The sequence below is a fragment of the Crocuta crocuta genome, unplaced genomic scaffold, assembly GCF_008692635.1.
Source record: "Crocuta crocuta isolate KB4526 unplaced genomic scaffold, BGI_CrCroc_1.0 scaffold50, whole genome shotgun sequence".
In the NCBI taxonomy this organism is placed as follows: Eukaryota; Metazoa; Chordata; class Mammalia; order Carnivora; family Hyaenidae; genus Crocuta; species Crocuta crocuta.
In genome coordinates, this window is record NW_027527428.1 from 1,909,131 (window position 1) to 1,928,618 (window position 19,488).

Sequence of the window (19,488 nt, forward strand, 5' to 3'; positions counted from 1 at the left end):
GCATTCTCTTTGATGACGTCCCGAGAGTAGCAATCCAACCACAGAATCTTCACAAAGACATAAGGGTTGTTGAATATCAACAATGAGACACTGTGGGCAAACCCGGCATCAGGGCAGCAACTGCCAGTAGCCTTGCACCCATGGGGGCCAGCTGGCTTTGCCTCCCAGGATCTGCTTGTCACCCGAGTCTGGTCGCATCTTTAGGAGGCTGGGTCCAGGGAAGTATTCACAGAGGTGGACCTTTGGAGCTGGTGGACTGTGGACCTTGGTCCCCAAAAGAGTGACTCAATGGGTCTCAGTCTGACTCAAAGTCTATTTTCTCTGGGCCCAGGGGAATTTCAGGCCTGCCACTGACCAGAGCCCGAAACCAAGTATAAAGTGGGAGAAGGTTTCTCATCAGCCAAAGGGCAAAGAGAGGGCACTATAGCTTCCAAATAGGGGACAGTGTCCTATCTTCCAGACTGGGTACAGGGATTCAGGGATTCACTTCTCCTTTATCCACTGGTGAGGCATCTTCCCATAGTCTCCTGAGGCTGAGAGTCAGGGCCTACCTATTAGGACAAAGGGCAGGGTGGACATGTGCCCTGGGTGTTCAGAAGGAAACATTCCACAGAGAAGTAAAGGCTGGGGCACGGGGAAAATGGTGAGATGCTGCTCAGAGGGCACAAAGTGTTAGTTACAAGATAAATTCTGGGTTCTAATGTATAGTATGATGACTGTAGTTAATAACACTGTGCTGTATTAAAAAATAGTAATACTGTGCGGTCTACTTGAAATTTGCTGATGGTAGATGTATTTTTAAACTTTATTTATTTATTTTGAGAGAGTGCACAGATGAGGCAGAGAAAGAGAGAGAGAATCCCAAACAAGCTCTGGACTGTCAGCACAGAGCCAGTATAGGGCTTGAACTCACAAACCATGAGATCACAACCTGAGCCAAAATCACGAGTCAAATGCTTAACCAACCCATGACCCATCAGGCACAAAGTGACCAAATCCATCCAAATGGACAAATGAAAAAAAACATTGTTTATCTCAGACATTTTTTAAAAGATTTTATTTTATTTTATTTAAGTTTATTTGTTTATTTTGAGAGACACAAAGACAGTATGAGAGGGGGAGGGACGAGAAAGAGAATCCCAACCAGGCTCTGCACTGTCAGCGCAGAGCCTGACATGGGGCTTGAACTCACAAACTGTGAGATCGTGACCTGAGCTGAAACCAAGAGTCGGATGCTTAACCGACTGAGCCACCCAGGCACCCCTTGAAGATTTTATTTTTAAGTAGTCTCTACACTCAATGTGAAGCTTGAACTCACAACCCTGAGATCAAGAGTTGCACACTCCACTGACTGAGCCAGGCAGGTGCCCTATCTCAGATGTTTTTAATCATTAAGATTATTTAAAGAAAGTAATTATTAAGATTATTTAAACATTGTCATTTAGGAGAGGCAACGTTGTTTCCCCCAGACAGTTTTCCTGACTGCCATTCCCAACCTTGAGGTAGTTTCTGAGGCCTAGCAGCCCCGAGGAACAGAGGCAGCACCCAGGAAGCCCCAGGCCCAGAGGGGTGAGGGGCAGGGAGCTCGGGGAGCCGGGACAGAGGAGGAGTGGGGGAGGGCGGAAGGTCAGCACTGGAGCTGGGCCCAGAGAGACTCCTGGTCCCTCTTCTGCTCGGTGCACTCAGAGTGTCCCCCCGGGGCAGAGGGGATGCCCCAGAACCAGGAACCCACCACCTTTTTGGGGTGTGAGTGTGTGTGTGCATGTGCACGTGCATCAGTTAGGGTTCTTGTGGGCACAAGTCATCCAAACCCAACGTGGCTGGCTTAAGAAAACAACCTTGTTTTCTTAAGAAAAACACACAAGGTGTGCTGAGCTGATCTCAGGAAGGAAGCAGAGCAGCGCCTGGGCCGGGCTCCATCTCTCAGTCTCTGTCCCACACCCCTGTTTCTTCTCTCTGTGCTTCAGTCTCTGGCTCTGTCCCGGCTCTCTCCAGCAGAGAGGACAGGGCTTAGGCTTCACCCCAGCAGCTCTGACCATAAGCCCCCGTGGGGTGGGGGCATTTGCTACCCGAAGGAGTGGAACAGACACTGGCTCTCCAGCACCCCCTGACTCCTCAGGAGGGCCCCGAGCTGTGACCTTGAGCTGTACAGAGCAGGGAGGGTGCCTGGCCAGCCCCTTAGTGCCCAGTCACCGCGTCCTAAGGACTCAGAAGTATTTCTTCCACAGCCCATGTCTCCTCTGGAAATGGGGCCCAGGGGTCGGAAGGTTCTGCTCATCCTTCTGTCTGAGCGGCTGTGTCTTTGGTGAGAAGATCAAGGACAAGTTCATGTAGTTAGACTGTTGTTACTGAGGCCCCTTCAACCAAAGGAGAACACCGACTAGTATGAGCAAGATGGGCACCTTCACGAACACCAGGAGGATGTAGTGGGTCCTGCAAGAGGGGACAGAGCCATCAGAGCCCCAGGCCCCTCAGGCGCCGTCATGCTCGATGCCCTGACACAGAGGGGCACTGGCCAGCACGGCCAAGACTGTGACCCTGGGCCCCCGCAGCCCCACTCTGAAGGCCGTTGTGAACCTTCTCAATGGTCCAACCTTGAGGGCATCTCAGAAGTAACTTCAACTTTTTGGTTTTGCTTTGTTTCGGAACCACCTTCTTTTCTTTCTTTCTTTTTTTTTTTTTGTCTTTATTAAAATTTTTTTAATGTTTATTTTTTTGAGAGAGAGACACACAGAATGAGAGCAGGGTCGGGGCAGAGAGAAGACGAAGACAGAATCCAAAACAGGCTCCCGGCTCTGAGCTGCCAGCACAGAGCCTGACGCAGGGCTTGAACTCATGAACTGTGAGATCATGACCTGAGCTGATGTCTGATGCTTAACCAACTGAGTCACCCAGGAGCCCCTCTATTTTTTTTCTTTATATATATATATATATTATATATATATATATTCTTTATATATTTATATATATATATAAAATAAAACAAATATATATATATATTTGTTTTATTTTATTTCTAGGAGAGAGACAGCGTGAGCAGGGGAGGGTCAGAGAGAGAGGGAATCACAGACTCTGAAACAGGCTCCAGGCTCTGAGCCGGCAGTCAGCACAGAGCCCGACGCGGGGCTCGAACCCACGAACCGCGAGATCATGACCTAAGCGAAAGTCGGACGCTTAACCGACTAAGCCACCCAGGCGCCCCTATTTTTTTCTACTGTTTATTTATTTTGGGGGGAGGAGCAGAGAGAGAGGGGGAGACACAGAATCTGATGCTTAGCTGACTGAGCCACCCAGGCGACCCATGAGCCCATGTTTCTTTCTAATTGTCCCTCCTGTGGTTCCCCTTTCCCAGAGTGCCTATGGGCACAGTAGGGTCCCTCACGACAGGCTGTGTGCCTGTCTCTGTGACTTCGCTGCTCCCGAAAATACCAGCTCCAAGCTGCCGACCCACATTCCTGCCCGGTGGCCCCTGGTGCCTCGCACGGTGGAGATCCTGTATTATCTCCCCTTGGCACGTACTAGATCATCAGGCCTTTTTTGCTGACAACTAAATGCGAGGATGATGCTCAGAGAAAGCTTCTACAGAGTGGCTTTCCAGGGAGGGCTGGCCTTGGGAGACAGGGGTGAGGGGCGAGATGGGCAGGAACGCCCCAGGTAGAGGCAGGGTAAGGATAGCAACCACTTACCTGCTGTGGGAGACGGACGACACCCCGGCACGGCCATTGGCAGTCGTCCTGGATAGCATGCTCGCCAAGGTGGTCAGGAGCGTTCCCTCTAGACACGGGCAGAGTTGGCCACAGGTTATGGGCACAGACAGGGACTCATGCGCGGCTCACAGTGCTCTGCCAGCCCTCCCCGGGAGCTGCCCTGCCCCTGCACTGGGGCATTGGGTCTCTGGATACAGTCCCCATGCTTCTTCCCTGCTGTTGAGTCATCTGAATCGCAGCACCGCCACTTTCCATCACTTTCAAGTGTGGCAAGAAGAAATAAACATGAAGCAGGAAGAAGCGCTCTACTGGGTTGTGGGGAGAGACATAAATCTTCCCACCTCTTCTCTGCTTATCCCTCTTAGATGGGACTTTCTGCAGGGAGGGGAAGTCCCTGGTCTTTTCTGCTCAAGTGGTGCCTGAGATGGGCTCAGGGACAGGTGGTTCTGGAAATGAGGTGCCCCAGTTATTGGGGTGGTAAGGGGGAGGAGGGCTGGTGAACAAGAGGGCACGTCTGGCTCAATCATGAGCAAAGGTTGTGATAAATCAAACATCTTCATGAGATGCTATGAAGACAATTTATGGTGGCCTGTTTGGTCATGGATTCCTGAGACCAGCCTGGCACTGAGTATCCATGACCTGTTTTTTGGTTGAGTCCCAGGCCTGAGGAGACTCCAGAAAAACCAGCAGCGTCCCCTGACATGAGCTGAATGGTCAAAGCCTTCCTTTCCCCTTAAAGCATCCACTGTTACACCAGCCCCTTCCTGGGTCCCTCTAACTCCCTGCTTGTTCTTATGCAGCTGGGAAAAAGTAGAGAAGAGAGAGGCTGGGGGCCCGCAGCCACGCTGGGCTGGCCAAGTTTCTGGGGTTCAGTGCTGGGACCCTCTTGGCTTCCCCAGGTGGCCCCTCTGCCTCTCTCTGTGTATTGGCAGGTCTGGAGTGTGACTATCAGAGACGGACCTTTTCCTAGAGTAATACCTGTGGGGGTCTAAGGTCCAGCCAGGCTTCTGATCAGATAATATGGGGTGGCCAGGGTTGTCCGGTCCCCAGGAGAGCAGGCCTGGACCATGGACGTCCAAGGCGGGGTCCATATCCTCACCCCCACCCCAGGGCCAGCCAGCCCTGCCCTGCATCAACCAGATGCCTCAGGGAACCTCAGCGACTGATGGAGACTGTTTTCAGGCACTCAGCTCTTACCCTTCTGCCCTCGGGGAGGAGGAAGCAGGAGCACTCTGTCTTCCTGTCCTGAGCACGAAGGCCTCACTGCGTACAGGAGAAAGTTCTTACCTGGCTCAATGGTCACTCTGATACGTGCCCCGAGGTCAGGTCCACTCTTTCTGATCCCACACCAGTAAGTGTCTGTGTCATCTTGCCTGACTTTCTCCATAGTCACTGTAAGGAAGCGGTGACTCTGGTTGTCCCTGATGGACACACGGTCTTCCTTCACTTCTTGCTGGGATCCTGTGGTTTGAACGAGAATCCTGCACAAATCCCAGTATGCTCCACGACACCACCACTTACTGTAGGTCTCCCATCCTGGTTTATAGTCACACCGCACGGTTACAGACTCCCTCTCTAGGCCCCTCACAGACTCTGGGCCTTCGATGGAGAAGCAGCCTAGAAAACAGAATCCCAAGAAACATCTACTGCTACCTGGAGCCATTGGGCTCAAGTGGCCCCAGGCTGGTGTCCAGAGACTGAGCCAGAGTCTTTGCCTTCTCGGCCATGCCCCCACCTCATCCTGAACATCTGCCTCCTCCATCCAGCTTCCCCATCAGCTCTCTTGGTAATGATGTCCCAACCTCTTGGGTCCTTCATCTTCCAGACCCTGCTCGCAGCAGCGAAACTCCTGACTCTCTGACACGGTCTTTCCTTGTCTTCCCGACTCGGCCCTCTCTAACCTCTTCTCTGACGGCTCATCTCAGAGGCCTCTACTGATTTCTCTTCTTCCCTCTTTAAATCTTGGTGCAGACAATGGTGTGTTGGTAAATTAATACGTAACAACTAAGCCTCTGGGGAAGGAAATCTCCATCTGTAGCTGTTCCCCAATTTCTTTAGTGTAACTATTCCCGTCCTGGCTGGTTTTGGACAGTCGAGGCAATGTGACTGGACACACAGCTGAGGAGAGGCCCCGAGTCAGTTCTTGTGAGTCAGTATGAACCAGCCTGAGAACACCTCAGGGGTTGCTCAGGGTCCCCTTTCCGGGTCTCATGTTGTCCCACTTTATTACACCTGCATGGAGGGATTCTCCATTTCTATGATTTCGGTTATTGCTGATATGCTGATGGTCCCCCAAATCCCATGTTTGTTTCCCAAATTCTCCCCTTAGCACTAGTCTACCATTTCCATACACACACTGTACATGTCTACCCCAAAGTCAATAGTCACAGAACTAAATCCACCCTGAATTTGGTCTTCTTCAGTATTCTCTCCAGTGGAGGACTCACAGAGCATGCTAGCAAAGGTCTACTCAGAGTGGGACAGGTTAAGGACAAGCACAAGTGGAAAGGGCATTCTGCTGCTCTGGGGACTGATTCTAGTTAAGCTGACCGTATGTGGCCGGGCAGATACTCTGTCCTTGGCCATGACCACTTGTGCCTTGATCACATGGGAGTGAACAAGCAAGAGAAGCAGAGAAACACAATGGAAGCCTCTCCTGACTGTCTTAGCCCGAGAGCCTCAGGACCAGGCCAGGGAGGTGGGCACATCTACATGAGGCAGAGAGAGTCAGGTCTGTTGTACCAGGAAGATGCATTTTCTCACACTTTGAACGTTCTCCCTGATGCCATTGTAGTTGGCTCAAGGTTTGCATTTGTGGTTGGCAGAATTATACCCCCCAAAGACAATGACGTCCTAATCCCAATAATGTCTGAATGTGTCACCTTACAGGGCCAAAGGGAATTTGCAGATGTGATTAAGTTAACAACCTTGAGGTGGGGCAATTATCCTGCATTATTCAGTCGGGTCTGATGCAGTCACCAGGGTCCTTATAAGATGAAAAAGAGTGTGTCAGAGTCAGGGGGGAGATTGGAAGATGCTACATTGTCAGCTCTAAAGAAAGATAAAAGGATCATAAACCAAAGAATGTAGGTGGCCTCTCAAAGCCAAACAGGGTGAGGAAGAGGGGCCTTCCCCAGAACCTCCGGAAGGAATCCAACTTAGCCTGCACCTTGATTTCAGCCAGTCAGACTATTTTGGACTTCTGACTTTCGGAATTGTAAGGTAGCGAATGTTGTCGTTTCAAGCCACTAAGTGTGTGGTAATTTGTTACAGCAGCCTTTGGAAATAAAAGTAGTATTCAATCAGCAGAACAAACTCTATGCTCTTCAAATCAACTGCATCATGGGGCGCCTGGGTGGCTCAGTCGGTTGTTTGATTTCAACTTACATCATGATCTCAGTTTGTGAGTTCGAGCCCTGCGTTGGGCTCTGTGCTGACAGCTCAGAGCCTGGAGGCTGCTTCAGATTCTGTGTCTCCCTCTCTCTCTCTGCCCTTCCCTTGCTCTCTCTCTCTCTCTCTCTCAAAAATAAACATTAAAAAAAAAAAACCCAACTGTGTTACTAGCGCATTTGGAAGAGATCTTGGCATCTTCATTGACCTTGCCTTACCCTTATCCTCCACAACTGATTGGTAAACAATGTAGTCAACTCTGCCTCAAAAATGTTTTTCAAAATGATTCTCTTCTTTCCTCCCCTACTCTTACCCTTCGTGATGACAGCATGACACGGCAGAAAGAGAGTGAATTTGGACACAGAAAGACACATCTCCCACATGCTCCCTGGGAAATCTTGAGCAAGCTACTTAATCTCCCTGGGTCTTGTTTCTTTGTTTGCAAAATGGCTGTGCTACTTTCCATTCTGTGGATTGTTGTAACACTAGGGTACATGTCAAACCGCAGACCTTCTTTCAGAGGTTGCCCCATCAGCGGGAGCCTGTCACCAGGTCAGGAGCTCATCTGGTGCCTAGATCATGGCTGCGGCATCCAGAGAGGTTTCTCCAGCGCCTGCTGCACCCCCTTCTGCTATGCCCTCTGCATATCACTGCTGGAGTTATGTGCTAAAACTCTCCCTAGCCCATCCTCAACTGCACTTGTCATGAGCAACATCTCATGATCTCCACTGTAGCCACTCGCCACTGTCTCAGAATGATTTAAAACTCTAGCTGGGCACTCAAGTTTTTTTTTTCTTCCATCTAGATCCAAGTTCTCTCTGTCCAGCACCATTTCCTGCCCCTCCCTGCCTCCACTGGATCCTATAACCTGGTGCCCCCACTTTTCTCTTCCTCTGACTCTGATGTGCTCTCTCGGGGACCACGTTGTGGCTCACATCCTACCTTCCACCTGGAAACCCGTCTTCGAGCCCAGCCCGCCTACTGGTCACCTTATTCCCCTTCCCAATCAGAACTGGTTCCTCCCGTTGTTCCCATACCTTTATAGGAACTTGAGTGCTGCACTGGTATTTTGTTACCATTACCAGCCTCTCTCATTGTCTCCCTTACTGGACACCCTGTCCTGAGGAGCAGAGATTTTGTGTTTGTGTTTTTTCTCTCTTCCTCCCTCCCAATCCCCATGCCTTGTGTAGTATTTGGATACTGGAAGGTACCAATAAAGTTTATGATTATTTTTTTTAAATGTTTATTCATTTTTTGAGAGATAGAGCATAAGCAGGGGAGAAGCAGGGAGAGAGGGAGATACAGAATCTGAAGGAGGCTCCAGACTCTGAGCTGTCAGCACAGAGCCCAATGCAGGACTCAGACCCGCAAATGGTGAGCTCATGACCTGAGCTGAAGTCAGATGCTTAACCGACTGAGCCGCCCAGGTGCCCTAAGCTTATGACTGTTTTTACAAAGGACCTGGCTGTCAAGATTTTTGGCCATAATCATTTTGATTCTGGCATGAACTATAATTTCCACACCAGTGGGCACTGAAGTATAAGGCTGCTAATTGCAGTGCTAACATAACAAACGGTAAACCTTGGAAGCAAATTCAATTCAAATGCGATTCCTGGGACATTAGGCTAATAAATTATGGTCCACCCATACCACGTTTAAGAGAAGAAGACAAATCACAGGTAATAACAGGGAAGATGTCCCAGATATGATATTATCAGGTTTTTGAAAAGTTGCCTAACAGAGTGTGTAGGCTCCTATTTCTGTGGTTTTTCTATAGCGCATGCGTAGGGAAAAAAAAAGACAGTAGTTGTTGCAAACTCTTATCAGTGGTCAGTGCTGAAATTGGGGTGGAGGGCAGAATTTCATTTTCTTTTTTTTTAAGTTTATTTATTTTTGAGAGAGAGGGAGACAGAGACAGAGTGTGAGCAGAAGAGGGGCAGAAAGAGAGGGAGACACAGAATCTGAAGCAACCTCCGGCCTCTGAGCTGTCAGCACAGAGCCCGACACGGGACTCAAACTCACAAACTGTGAGATCATGACCTGAGCTGAAAGTCAGATGCTTAACCGAGTCACCCAGGCGGCCCCCGAATTTCACTTTCTGAATCATACATTCTGTTATGTGAAAATGTTTATATCATTAATGAAACAACTAAGAAAAAATGGTAATAATCAGAAGGACTCGATTAGGAACAAGGTTGCGAAGAGACAGCAATGATGTAAATTAAAATCAAATGCAAGAGTCAGCAGAAAGGGCCCCTGGGTGGCTCAATCAGTTAGGTGTCTGACTACAGCTCAGATCATGATCTCACGGTTCGTGGGTTTGAGCCCTCCGTTGGGCTCTGTGCTGACAGCTTGGAGCCTGGAGCGCTGAGACTCAGTATAGATGGTATTTGCCAACAATCACAAACAATGGAAGAGAGATACTATTCCTACTGTAGCTTTGCTAACTTAATCTGGCAGTGAAGCATCCATAATGTGATTGGGCTTGTTTGAAAGAGAAATATGTGGGAGGTTTTTATGAACACAGACCGTAATGGGTGGAACTATTCATCAAGTCTTTGTGTTTTGTCGAGAGTTGGTCTGAAAGAAGGAGGAGATGGTAGGAGAGCAGTCAGCTCGGAGCGGGACTCAGGAGCAGGGCTGACGGGTTTCCAAAGCCTAAGCTGTTTGAATCTCCAATTTTCCTTCCCCTGACCCTGAGATAGAAATCCTCACCCTTCATATCAATCCTTGGGGGAAGTTGGCCCCGTATGCACAATCCTTGGTGAATAGTCTTGTGTCAAAATCGAGACAATAGTTGAGCTCTCTGGGTTGAGAGCAAATGCCAAATGACACACAAAATGGGCCAAAGGCAGCCAAGGGCCGGGCTCAGAGCAGAGGGGCTCATGAGGGTCTGGGATGTGCAAAGGGAGTGGAGCCCACCTTGCCTTGCACTGATGGAGTGGGCGTCCCTGCTCATGTCCCCATGCAACTGCACCATCTCAGGCTCCAAAGAGTAATTTCTGGGCTACAAGTCTGTGATCTTGTTCTTCCGCTTGCAAATGCTTACTGAGCACCCACCTATGCCAGCACCCTGCCTTCCCCTTTAGGTTGCTGCAGAACCATGAAACTCAGCAGACAAGAACGTCCTACCGGAAGTTGGGTCATTCTGACTTCACCCCATCCACTTTTGTTCTTCATTTCACAGAAGTAACCCCAGAGTGTCTAATGGCCATCTGCTAATGGGGTGGCTTTTCTTGTATCATTGGCTACTTCACCCCCTTCCCTCATTAACTCGGAAAGTTGAAGGAGGACTAGGGACACCCTGCCTCACCTCTGCAGCGCCCACCCTGCCTAAGCCATAGAGCAGCCACTGTGCTCCCAGCCTTCATCTGGGGGAGAAGACAGTTTGTGTGGGTGTGTGCATATAAGACACACTCTATGTGAGCCTGTGTGTGCACATGAGTGTGTGTAACTCTGTGTGAGTGTGTGAGAGCACAGATGTGAATGGGAGTGTGTGCATCTGACTTCACTGCATGAGTGTATTCTGTGTGGAAGCCCAGGTAGCTCACCCTTTCCCTTGGCCTCCTGCTGAGCTGGATGTTGGGATTAAGAGAGGGAGCAGAGGGAGGTCTCTGAACTCAAATGCACAGGTAGAGTCCAGGGGGAAATACGGGCGTTCTGAATTGCTGTCTTTTGGGAATTCTGGGCCATTTGGAGTCCTGCCTAAGGAGCATAAAAGTCGCAGAGAAGCCACTGCCTTCCCCACTCATCTACAGGTATCATCACAGGGCTTCTACGTTACTGATTATATCTGATCCGAATAGCAGAGTCCCACAACATTACAGCTAGGAAGGGCTTCAGGGACTTTCCATTCACACCAGAAATCCAGGTCTTAGAGCCATGAGGGACTTGCCTGTGTCACACGCCCCTGTCAGGACTGGAACTCCAATCTCCCAACTCTCTATCTATGCCCTTTGTGGGGGACCCCTGTGGACCAGTCTTGTTTTGCCAGATTGTCAGTCTACTGGCCCAGAGAGAAGACTGTGTGACCCACACATACAGCATATGTTTTGCAAACATCTGGACTGTCCCTAATGTCTTTTCGTTGTGCAGTGGCTTTCCACAGAGGAAAAAAACACACAACCTATCTCCCATCATCCCACCTGGGTTCCTGAGCAATTTTCTCTTTGAAAGCCTTGGTTCCTGGGCATGACCTCCAAGGGCCTTTGTAATCTTGTCTTGTGCATTTCCAACCTCATGACCAACCAGCCGCCCCAAGGCCCCCTGACCACCGTGGGTCCCCCAGTGCAGGAATGGACCATGTTTTCTCAAGCCTCCATGTCTTGGCGAAGCAGTTCCCTCTCCCTGGCATGCTCTTTTCCATTCTCTGCTTGATTGGCTGATCCCTTTCTTCAAGGTTCATCAAATGAGTGCTGTCTTTATGGCTTTCTGTGTCTCCTTCAGTCAGACTTGCTTGGACCTCTAAGCATAGTACCACCAATGTCTCACTGTCCTGCCATTGTTTGCTGTTAATCTGCATGCCTCACCCACTGAGTGTTGGGGGCCCTCTTTTTAAATTTTTTAATGTTTATTTTTGACAGGGAGAGAGACAGAGTGAGAGCAGGGGAGGGGCAGAGAGAGAGGGAGACACAGAATCGGAAGCAGGCTCCAGGCTCTGAGCTGTCAGCACAGAGCCCGACGCGGGGCTTGAACTCACAGACCGCGAGATCATGATCTGAGCCGACCTGAGCCGAAGTTGGGTGCTTAACCAGCTAAGCCACCCAGGCATCCCATGGGGTTCTCTTTTTAATGGCCAGCCCTGTTTCCCTTTTCCCTTCACTTCCTCAGGGCCTGGTGTATGTGTGCCACAAAGTAAGACCCCAGCATGCTTTTGCTGAATACATGAAAAAAGCCACTTCTCATTTCCCCCGATCTGACACTTCCCCTTCAGCCTGGGATAGCTCTCCATCCCCTGCCCTGCCCTAGTAGTACAAAGTCCCCAGGGCCCCAGTTGCACTCACCTGGGAGCCTGAGAAGGAGAAGAACTAGCGGCAGCCGCATGGTCTTGCCTCCCCGGTGCCTTGCCCCTCTGCACCCACCACTGGAGCTCACACTCGGATCCAAGCTGGACTCTCGGAGCTCTGCCTGAGCCCCAGCTTGCGCTTTGTTTGACTGGACCGCCTTTACGTTTCTTACCCATTCACTTCCTTTTATAGAGTATTTCCTGCTTTTAATTATTCAGCAAAGTGGGTGTAATTTCTTAGAAGGGCCTGGTCACAGGGCACAAAATTCCCCACTATGTAGGAGAGAGGAGACAGGGCTGTATGGAATGAGGAGGGGCAGGATGAGATGTGTCTGCAGAAGGGTCAGAGCAGGATGCGTTGAACCTATCGGGCTTTGGGTCCAAGGGGTACATAGCCTGGGTGTCAGCTCCAGAAATGTTTCTCTACCCCAGCAGTGGGCCCCGGCAGCAGAGAGCAGTGCCTCCTTCTTAGTCAGGTGTCAGGTGAGCAACCTTGGCATACCTAGGGATGCATTTGCTCAGACATTACAGCCAAGGGCATAAAAGTGCAGCCTGTAGGATCAGACACACCTGGGCTCTAACCCCAAGCACCACTTACAAGCTGTGTGACCACAGGCAACTTATTAAACCTTTCTGAGCCTCAGTTTTTTATCTGTAAACTGGGCTCATAAGAATTGTTATAGGAATTAAGTGAGAAAAGACATGCGAAGTTCTGAGGATACAATCCTAGGATGTGGCCAGCACTCTACGTTATTATTAGTGCCCTGAGTAAAGCTTCAGATGCTAGATAGACAGTCGAACAAAATAAGCCCAGGGCAGGAGGCTGAGAGAAGCCTGGTGGACTGGGTTTCCTCATTAGTAATAAAGCAAATTCTAGCCTTAACCTGATGTAATTTAATTGGGAACCTGATTTATAACCCAGTAGCTAAAACTCTTGAAGAAGAGCTTAGTTTTTAAAATATGAAAAAAATTTTTTAACATTTTATTTTATTTTTTGAAAGATAGAGTATAAGAAGGGGAGGGACAGAGAGAGAAGAAGACGCAGAATCCAGCTCATCGACTGTGAGATCAGGACCTCAGCTGAAACCAAGCGTTGGATGCTTAACCAACTGAGCCACCCAGGCACCCCTCAAATTAGAAACTTGTGCACAGCAAAAGAAACAGTCAATAAAATGAAAAGATAGCCAAAAGAATGGGAGAACATATTTGCAAATGATGTATCAGATAAGGGGTTAATATCCCAAATATATAAAGAGCTCATGCAGCTCAATAACAATAAGAATAACAACTCCTATAATGCGACTGAGTTCAGTTCGTTTTTTAAAAAAAAAAATGTGGGAGGGGCCCCTGGGTGGCTCAGTTGGTTAAGCACACCAACTCCAACTTCGGCTCAGGTCACAATCTCATGGTTTGTGGGTTCGAGCCCCGCGTCAGGCTCTGTGCTGACGGCTCAGAAACTGGAGCCTGCTTCAGATTCTGTGTCTCCCTCTCTCTCTGCCCCTCCCTCCCTCACATTCTGTCTCTCTCAAAAATAAATAAACATTAAAAAGTATTTAAAAGAGTACGCATTTATTGGATCTATTCCTTTGTGTCTATGATACATTGCAAGAAAAAAGTTACCAAAAGTGTTTACAGAGTGTTCTGATGGAAATGTGGATAACGGCTGGATGTGTTATCAGAAGGCCGTTCTCATCCATGAAAGGTGCTGTGTTCTCCGGAGCAGATCATCCATGGGCAATAGGTGTTACTGGTTTTCATAATCCGGCTGACTCCGCCTGCCCCCCAGAGCCCCTCTGAGGTCTGGTTACCCAGAGGACCACACTGAGCATGCTCAGAAGCAGGGGCACCTCCAGGAAGACCAGGAGCAGGAAGTAGACGCTGCTCAGCGGGGACCTGTGGGGGACACGGTGACGGACAGTGAGCCACATCCTCAGGGAGAGGCCCTGATACCCTCCGCTTTCCTTCTGTCCCTGTGCCCGTGTCCTGAGGCCCCAACAACCTACACCGAAATCAGTCCCAGGTGGGTCCATGGGCAGGGCAGCCCCACACAGCAGACCAGTCCCGTGCCCATCGGGATAACAGGTGCCCTTGAGACAGGTTGGTGGACACGGAAAAGGGCCCGGCCACTGGAGTGATGTGAGGGAGGCCCCAGGGAGTGACGTGGATCCTGGGCAGGGAAGAGGGTTCTACCTCAGCCTTCTGCGTTTGGGGGTTACTCTGTCTGTGGGCTAGAAATCGGTATCGGGGTTATTTGTCTGGTGTCTGTTCTCCCGTAAATAGTATCTCCCACGAGGGATCAGAAATGTTAGCTTTAATCTGGTGCCTGTGCGGCACCTAATTCAGTGGCTGATGATAGAAGGGACGAATGACATGGCTCAGCTTTCACCTTCTTCAGAGGCCTGGTGATCAACAGGATGCCACTCTGGCCAGGGCTGGGGGGAGGGCACAGGGGAACAGTGCAGAGGTCACCGGCTCCCAGAGCACCTGGCCTGGGCCAAGCCCTGAAGGCGCCTTTTGTAAAATTCTTGACACTTGCTCTTCCCCCTTCCCGGAGCCCCATTTCTGCAGACACCTGAGTGCGGGCTCCCCAAATCCTGCAGTTCTCCAGTGAAATGTCCTCTCCCTGGTGGTTGTGTATTGGATAGCGCTCCCGTCCCCCTCCCGCAGGGGCCCTCCCGACCCCTCTGACGGATTTTCTCCAAGCACTCATCACAAGCTCACTCACTTATCTCGATGAGTGTGTTGACCTAGTCCTTGTGTGAATTCTGCTTTTGTCAGAGCAGGATTGTGGCTCAGTGGCTCAGGGCTGTGTCCACAGAAGGACCTTCCCGGTTAGGTGTGGACTTGGTAAATAACGAGGGTGCAGGGCCTCATTCCTCGGCTCCCCGGGTGGTCTAGAGGTCAGCCAGGTGTCACAGATCTCCACATGCAAGCCCCTTACCCAGGATGTTGGCTGGGACTGGGGGTCTCTTGCCGGATCGCAGTGCTCCCCATGGGTGCTGGCAGGGTCGTGTGAAGACTTGGGGGGCTGGTGGACCTCACGATGCTGGGGGCTTTAGTGCTGCCTGAGAAGGAAGCGCATGTCAGGCCTCCCACCCTCACCCCCGTCTCCCACTCGGTCAGCTATGTGGCTCTGACTCACATTGACCTGGTCACTCAGGCCATCTGGACAGATGTCCTGGCTCCACATCCCCCCTAGCACACCCAGGCCTGACTGGGTCTCTGGTCCTCCCTTGGCCTGCGCTGCAGGTGCATCCCGGCCAGGTGGGCACCTTCACGTGGTGGGTCATCCTGCTCACCAGGGATTTGAGTGTGTGGAAAGAATGAACACATGGCTCCAGGCTCAGCCACAGCCACACCGTGTGCACCCCAGCAGAGGATGGGCTGATGTTTACTCTGTAGAGATAGATCCAGATTGAGGGAGCCAGGGTCCTTAGGCAGGGCTGACGTCTGGGGTGAGGATCATGAAACAGTCTGCACTGAGTGACAGAAACCATGGCACTCAACGCTCTTGGTCCCCGAACTGTCAGCACAGTCCTCTCTGGGGGACGGAATGACCAGAAAGAAAGATCTAGGGAGGCAGACACACAGCTGGTGGACCCCATAGAAAGTGGCCTGTCCTGAGGCCAATGGGGAAAAGGTCTTTCCCTCATGTCCCCAGGGACATCTGTGGATGCTTAGCTCCTCGCTGTTGAATAGGAGGAACCCACAGAGGGCATGGGAGAGAAATACCCCATGTGTGAGAGAGAAACTAAGACCTACAAGAAGGACCTCAGAGGAACCAGGGACAACATCAGAATAAGAGCACGAGATAAAAATCCACATACTTAGGGGCGCCTGGGTGGCTCAGTCGGTTAAGCGTCCAACTTTGTCTCAGGTCATGATCTCATGGTTTGTGAGTTCCAGCCCCGCGTCAGACTCTCTGCTGACAGCTCAGAGCCTGGAGCCTGCTTCAGAGTCTGTGTGTGTCTCTCTCTCTGCCTCTCCCTTATTCATGCTATCTCTCTCTCTCCTTCAAAAATAATAACCTTTTTTCTTTTTAATTAAAAAAATCTACACACTTAGAAGGATGACCTTCATTTGATTCTTCGGAAACAAAACCAAGGTTCTATTAAAGAAGAATTATTTGGTGTATTTGGGGCCATAAGACCTGAGAACATATTTTCCCATCCTTCTCCTTTGTCTGAGGGGAGCACTTTCAAGGGTTTTTCTGGGTTCCCTCCTGTGGGGACAAGGTGCCAGAGGAAGAGGGGTGGGTCAAGCTGGAAGGCAGGGTGGTTCCCAAATGGTCACAGAAGCCCCAGATCAGGGTTTCAGGCTTGTTCTTGGGCCCGCCTCAAGGTTGCTGCAGACCTTCAGAGTCACAGCAGTGAGGCTGGTGCCCCAGGAACCATCCATGACATGTGATGTTCTCTAGGGCCCCGGGGTCATGGGCAGCCTGTAAGGGTGAGGAGGAAATACCTGAAGGAGTTCTGTTCCCCACTGGGAGGAGAGAGAGTCCAGGAGGAGACTCGAGGTCCCCCTCAGAGTGAACAGGACCCTTGTCAGGACAAGAAGGCAGCTGTCCCCAGACTCAGGACCACTCCTTGACCCCTCCCTGGGAGAGCTTTAGGCATGACAGCGTGTCAGGGTGTGGCACACAGAGGCGTCTACGACAGCCAGGGGTGTGCATGTGCTTGTGTGAGTGGGAGTGTACACCCGAATGTACACACATCTCAACACACACATGTGGACACACTCATGAGAGCACATGCGTACACATCCCCGGTGTCCCCGTCACCAGCACCATCCTCTCCTTGCTCTTCTATCCCATGTGTCACTGCTTTCCTGAAGGTTTGGGGTGATCAGCCCCAGTCTCAGGGGCCCTGGTGCTGGCGCTGGGGGAGGGGTGCATACAGCTCACCTGGGGTCACAGACACCTTGATGGTGAGGGTGGGCTCTCCAGTGTATCCTAACCAGGATGTATCGACCCCACACCGATATGTTCCTGCATCATCCTCTACGAGGTCCTCCAAGGTCACTGTGAAGGTGAGGTTTGCAGGATGGTCCCTGATGGACACGCGGCCGTTCCTCACTTCTCTGTCTGACTCTTTGGTCTCCACAATCTTCCGGAAACATGTCGGTTTGCACCAGTATTTGGGATATCGTCTTAACCACTCTTCATATGAACACCGCACGCTCAGGGATCCCCCCACGGGGCCCGACACGGAGGTGGGGCCACTTATAGACGAACAGCCTGGAAAACACAACCGAGTGCAGGCCCCTCACCAGATGGGCCTGGGTCACGGGCTTTGGGGTCAAGATAGCCCCTGGGTCCCTCAAAGGCCCTCGTGACCTGGAGGAGGCCTTGGCGGGACTCAAGGGAGAAGATGAAGGGGAAGGAGCTTCTTCCTCACAAAGTGGATAAGGAGAGGGTGTCCATGGTGTGTGTGTGCGTGTGTGTGTGTGTGTGTGTGTGATGCTCCAAGACATCACTTCTGACCATGACAATGAAGGTAATGGCGAGCCCAGGTTCCCCTCTCGTCAGTGCTGCTCTGTCCAGCACAATGGACAAGACTCACGCTGAATCCTCCTGGTCGCTGCTGAGGCAGGAGCTGGCCACTCCTGGAATTTTCTCTGCTCTCCCTCTTTCCTCCCATATCCTTCTTCCTTCCCCTTGGGCGTCTCCTCCCCACCTCTCCCTACCCTCCCTCCCACCCAGGGTCGACTTCCCTGCCCAGGCTCGGCCCCACTCACCTGGGACTTGCAGAAGGAGCAGAGCTGCAGGCAGCCATGCCCTCCCGTCCCCTGGGGTCATTCCTACGGCATAGACGTCACCCACAGCAATGTCAGGCTCTTGAGGGGAAACAATTTCAAGCCTCTCACAGAAGTTCTGGTCTCCATGTCCCACTTCTGCTTTCCTAGGCTTCTTTGGTTCCTTGTCCAGCCTGGCTTTGGTCCCCACAGTCTTCTTCCATGGTCACTCGAGCTGGTCATGGTGGAGGAAGCTTGGGGAGAGAAGAGCACGGGCCGGGGCAGAGCCCAGGACCTGGTGCCCTGGGCTCTTCTCAATCTGGGGACAGGTCCCAATCCAGGTCTGGTGTTGGTGTGAGATTGCCGTCCCTCTCCACAGCCCACAGCTGCTCCTCTCACTATCCACATTCACCCCCACACTGTGGAACCACATCAGAACATTTCCTCTTCAGGGGGCCGCCCACACCCCTGTGACATGTCACTTCCTTGCAGTCAGGATGTATCATCTCTGGGGTAGAGGCCACAGCACCCATCAGTGGTGACCACGGTAATTTTAGGAACCCCCTCCCCAACTTGCCGCTCCACACACTCTCCCCATGGGACCCCTGCTCTCCTCTGGCCACATAAGTTGGCACTGTGACCTCAGATGCCTTCAAACATCTCATTTTGATTCTGGGTTCCCAACCAGGGCACAAATCCCTCAGGCTGTGTTTCTTTGTTCTCCAGGCATAGACATGAAGCAGCCATCACCAACACAAGGACCTCACTTTTTACTTTCTTCTTTGGCAAGTCCACTCTGCTGTGACTTGCAGGGCAGAGTACTGAGGATGGCAAGAGGGTGCAGAGATTGGAGGTATGAGAGATGCTGGGGAAATGTAAAGCTGAAGTTGGGCCTCTGCTCTCCATCCAGTGGTGCAGAGGGATGGTTGTGTAACAAGATGGTGGTCCTCCAAAACACAAGCTGCTGGCATCTCTTTTGGGTTCACAGTGGTGACTGGGGGCCTCTTCAAGGTGCAGAAATGAGGGAAGGTCCTTGTCTGGAGGTAGGGAGGCAAGTCTGTCTTAACTCAGAGTGGCTTGTTTTTCTGATGTGATGGGTTTGGGTTGAGTTTACCTTGGAAACAGTAGTAAGGCAGGTCAAGGTTCGGGACCCAACATCTTGCCTGGGCTATGCCAGCTTTTCAGCTTCATCATGCACAACTAGGTCTATCAACTTCCCCCTAAACACTGTCTTCCCAGACCTGCTCTTCTCCCACACTATCTTTTTTTTTCTTCTTCTTTTTTCTTTTCTTTCTTTCTTTTTTTTTTTTTTTACAAATAGTTTATTGTCAATTGGTTTCCATATAACACCCAGTGCTCATCCCCATAAGTGCCCTCCTCCATGCCCATCTCCCCCCTCCCCTCCACTCCCCCCCACTATCTTATTCTGATCAAAGGCAACAATATTCCCAGGATTATTGCAACCAGACCATGTCACCAGGGATCCTCTCTCTGTCACTTAATGCTTATTCTAGCACTTTCCATCTGCTTACTTTCCCTCTTCCCCCTGACATTGCAACCACCCTCTCTCTTCTCAGTGTGATGGTGACATCCCTGTTCCTCCTGGTCCCCCAGTGCCTTGTCCTTCCTCTTTTCCACTCATCAGCAAGAGAG

At 50.9% G+C, this 19,488-nt stretch overlaps 2 protein-coding genes across 2 annotated transcripts; both read right to left on the bottom strand.

Moving 5' to 3' along the window:
• Nucleotides 1-1,083: 1,083 nt before the first annotated feature.
• LOC144223362 (CMRF35-like molecule 7) lies at nt 1,084-12,251 on the bottom strand. The gene is given in 5 exon segments (XM_077754074.1): nt 1,084-2,356; nt 2,358-2,433; nt 3,687-3,774; nt 4,995-5,324; nt 12,101-12,251. Coding segments are annotated over 5 exon segments (564 nt in total). The 5' UTR covers nt 12,141-12,251; the 3' UTR covers nt 1,084-2,326.
• A 1,403-nt stretch (nt 12,252-13,654) lies between these two features.
• Nucleotides 13,655-18,243, bottom strand: LOC144223371 (CMRF35-like molecule 6). Its single transcript, XM_077754085.1, has 4 exons — nt 17,839-18,243; nt 17,006-17,338; nt 15,044-15,167; nt 13,655-13,995 (listed from the first exon to the last, which is right to left on the bottom strand). Exons 1-4 carry the CDS (start codon nt 17,897-17,899, stop codon nt 13,857-13,859), a joined length of 657 nt encoding a protein of 218 aa, XP_077610211.1. The 5' UTR covers nt 17,900-18,243; the 3' UTR covers nt 13,655-13,856.
• Between the last annotated feature and the right edge of the window lie 1,245 nt (nt 18,244-19,488).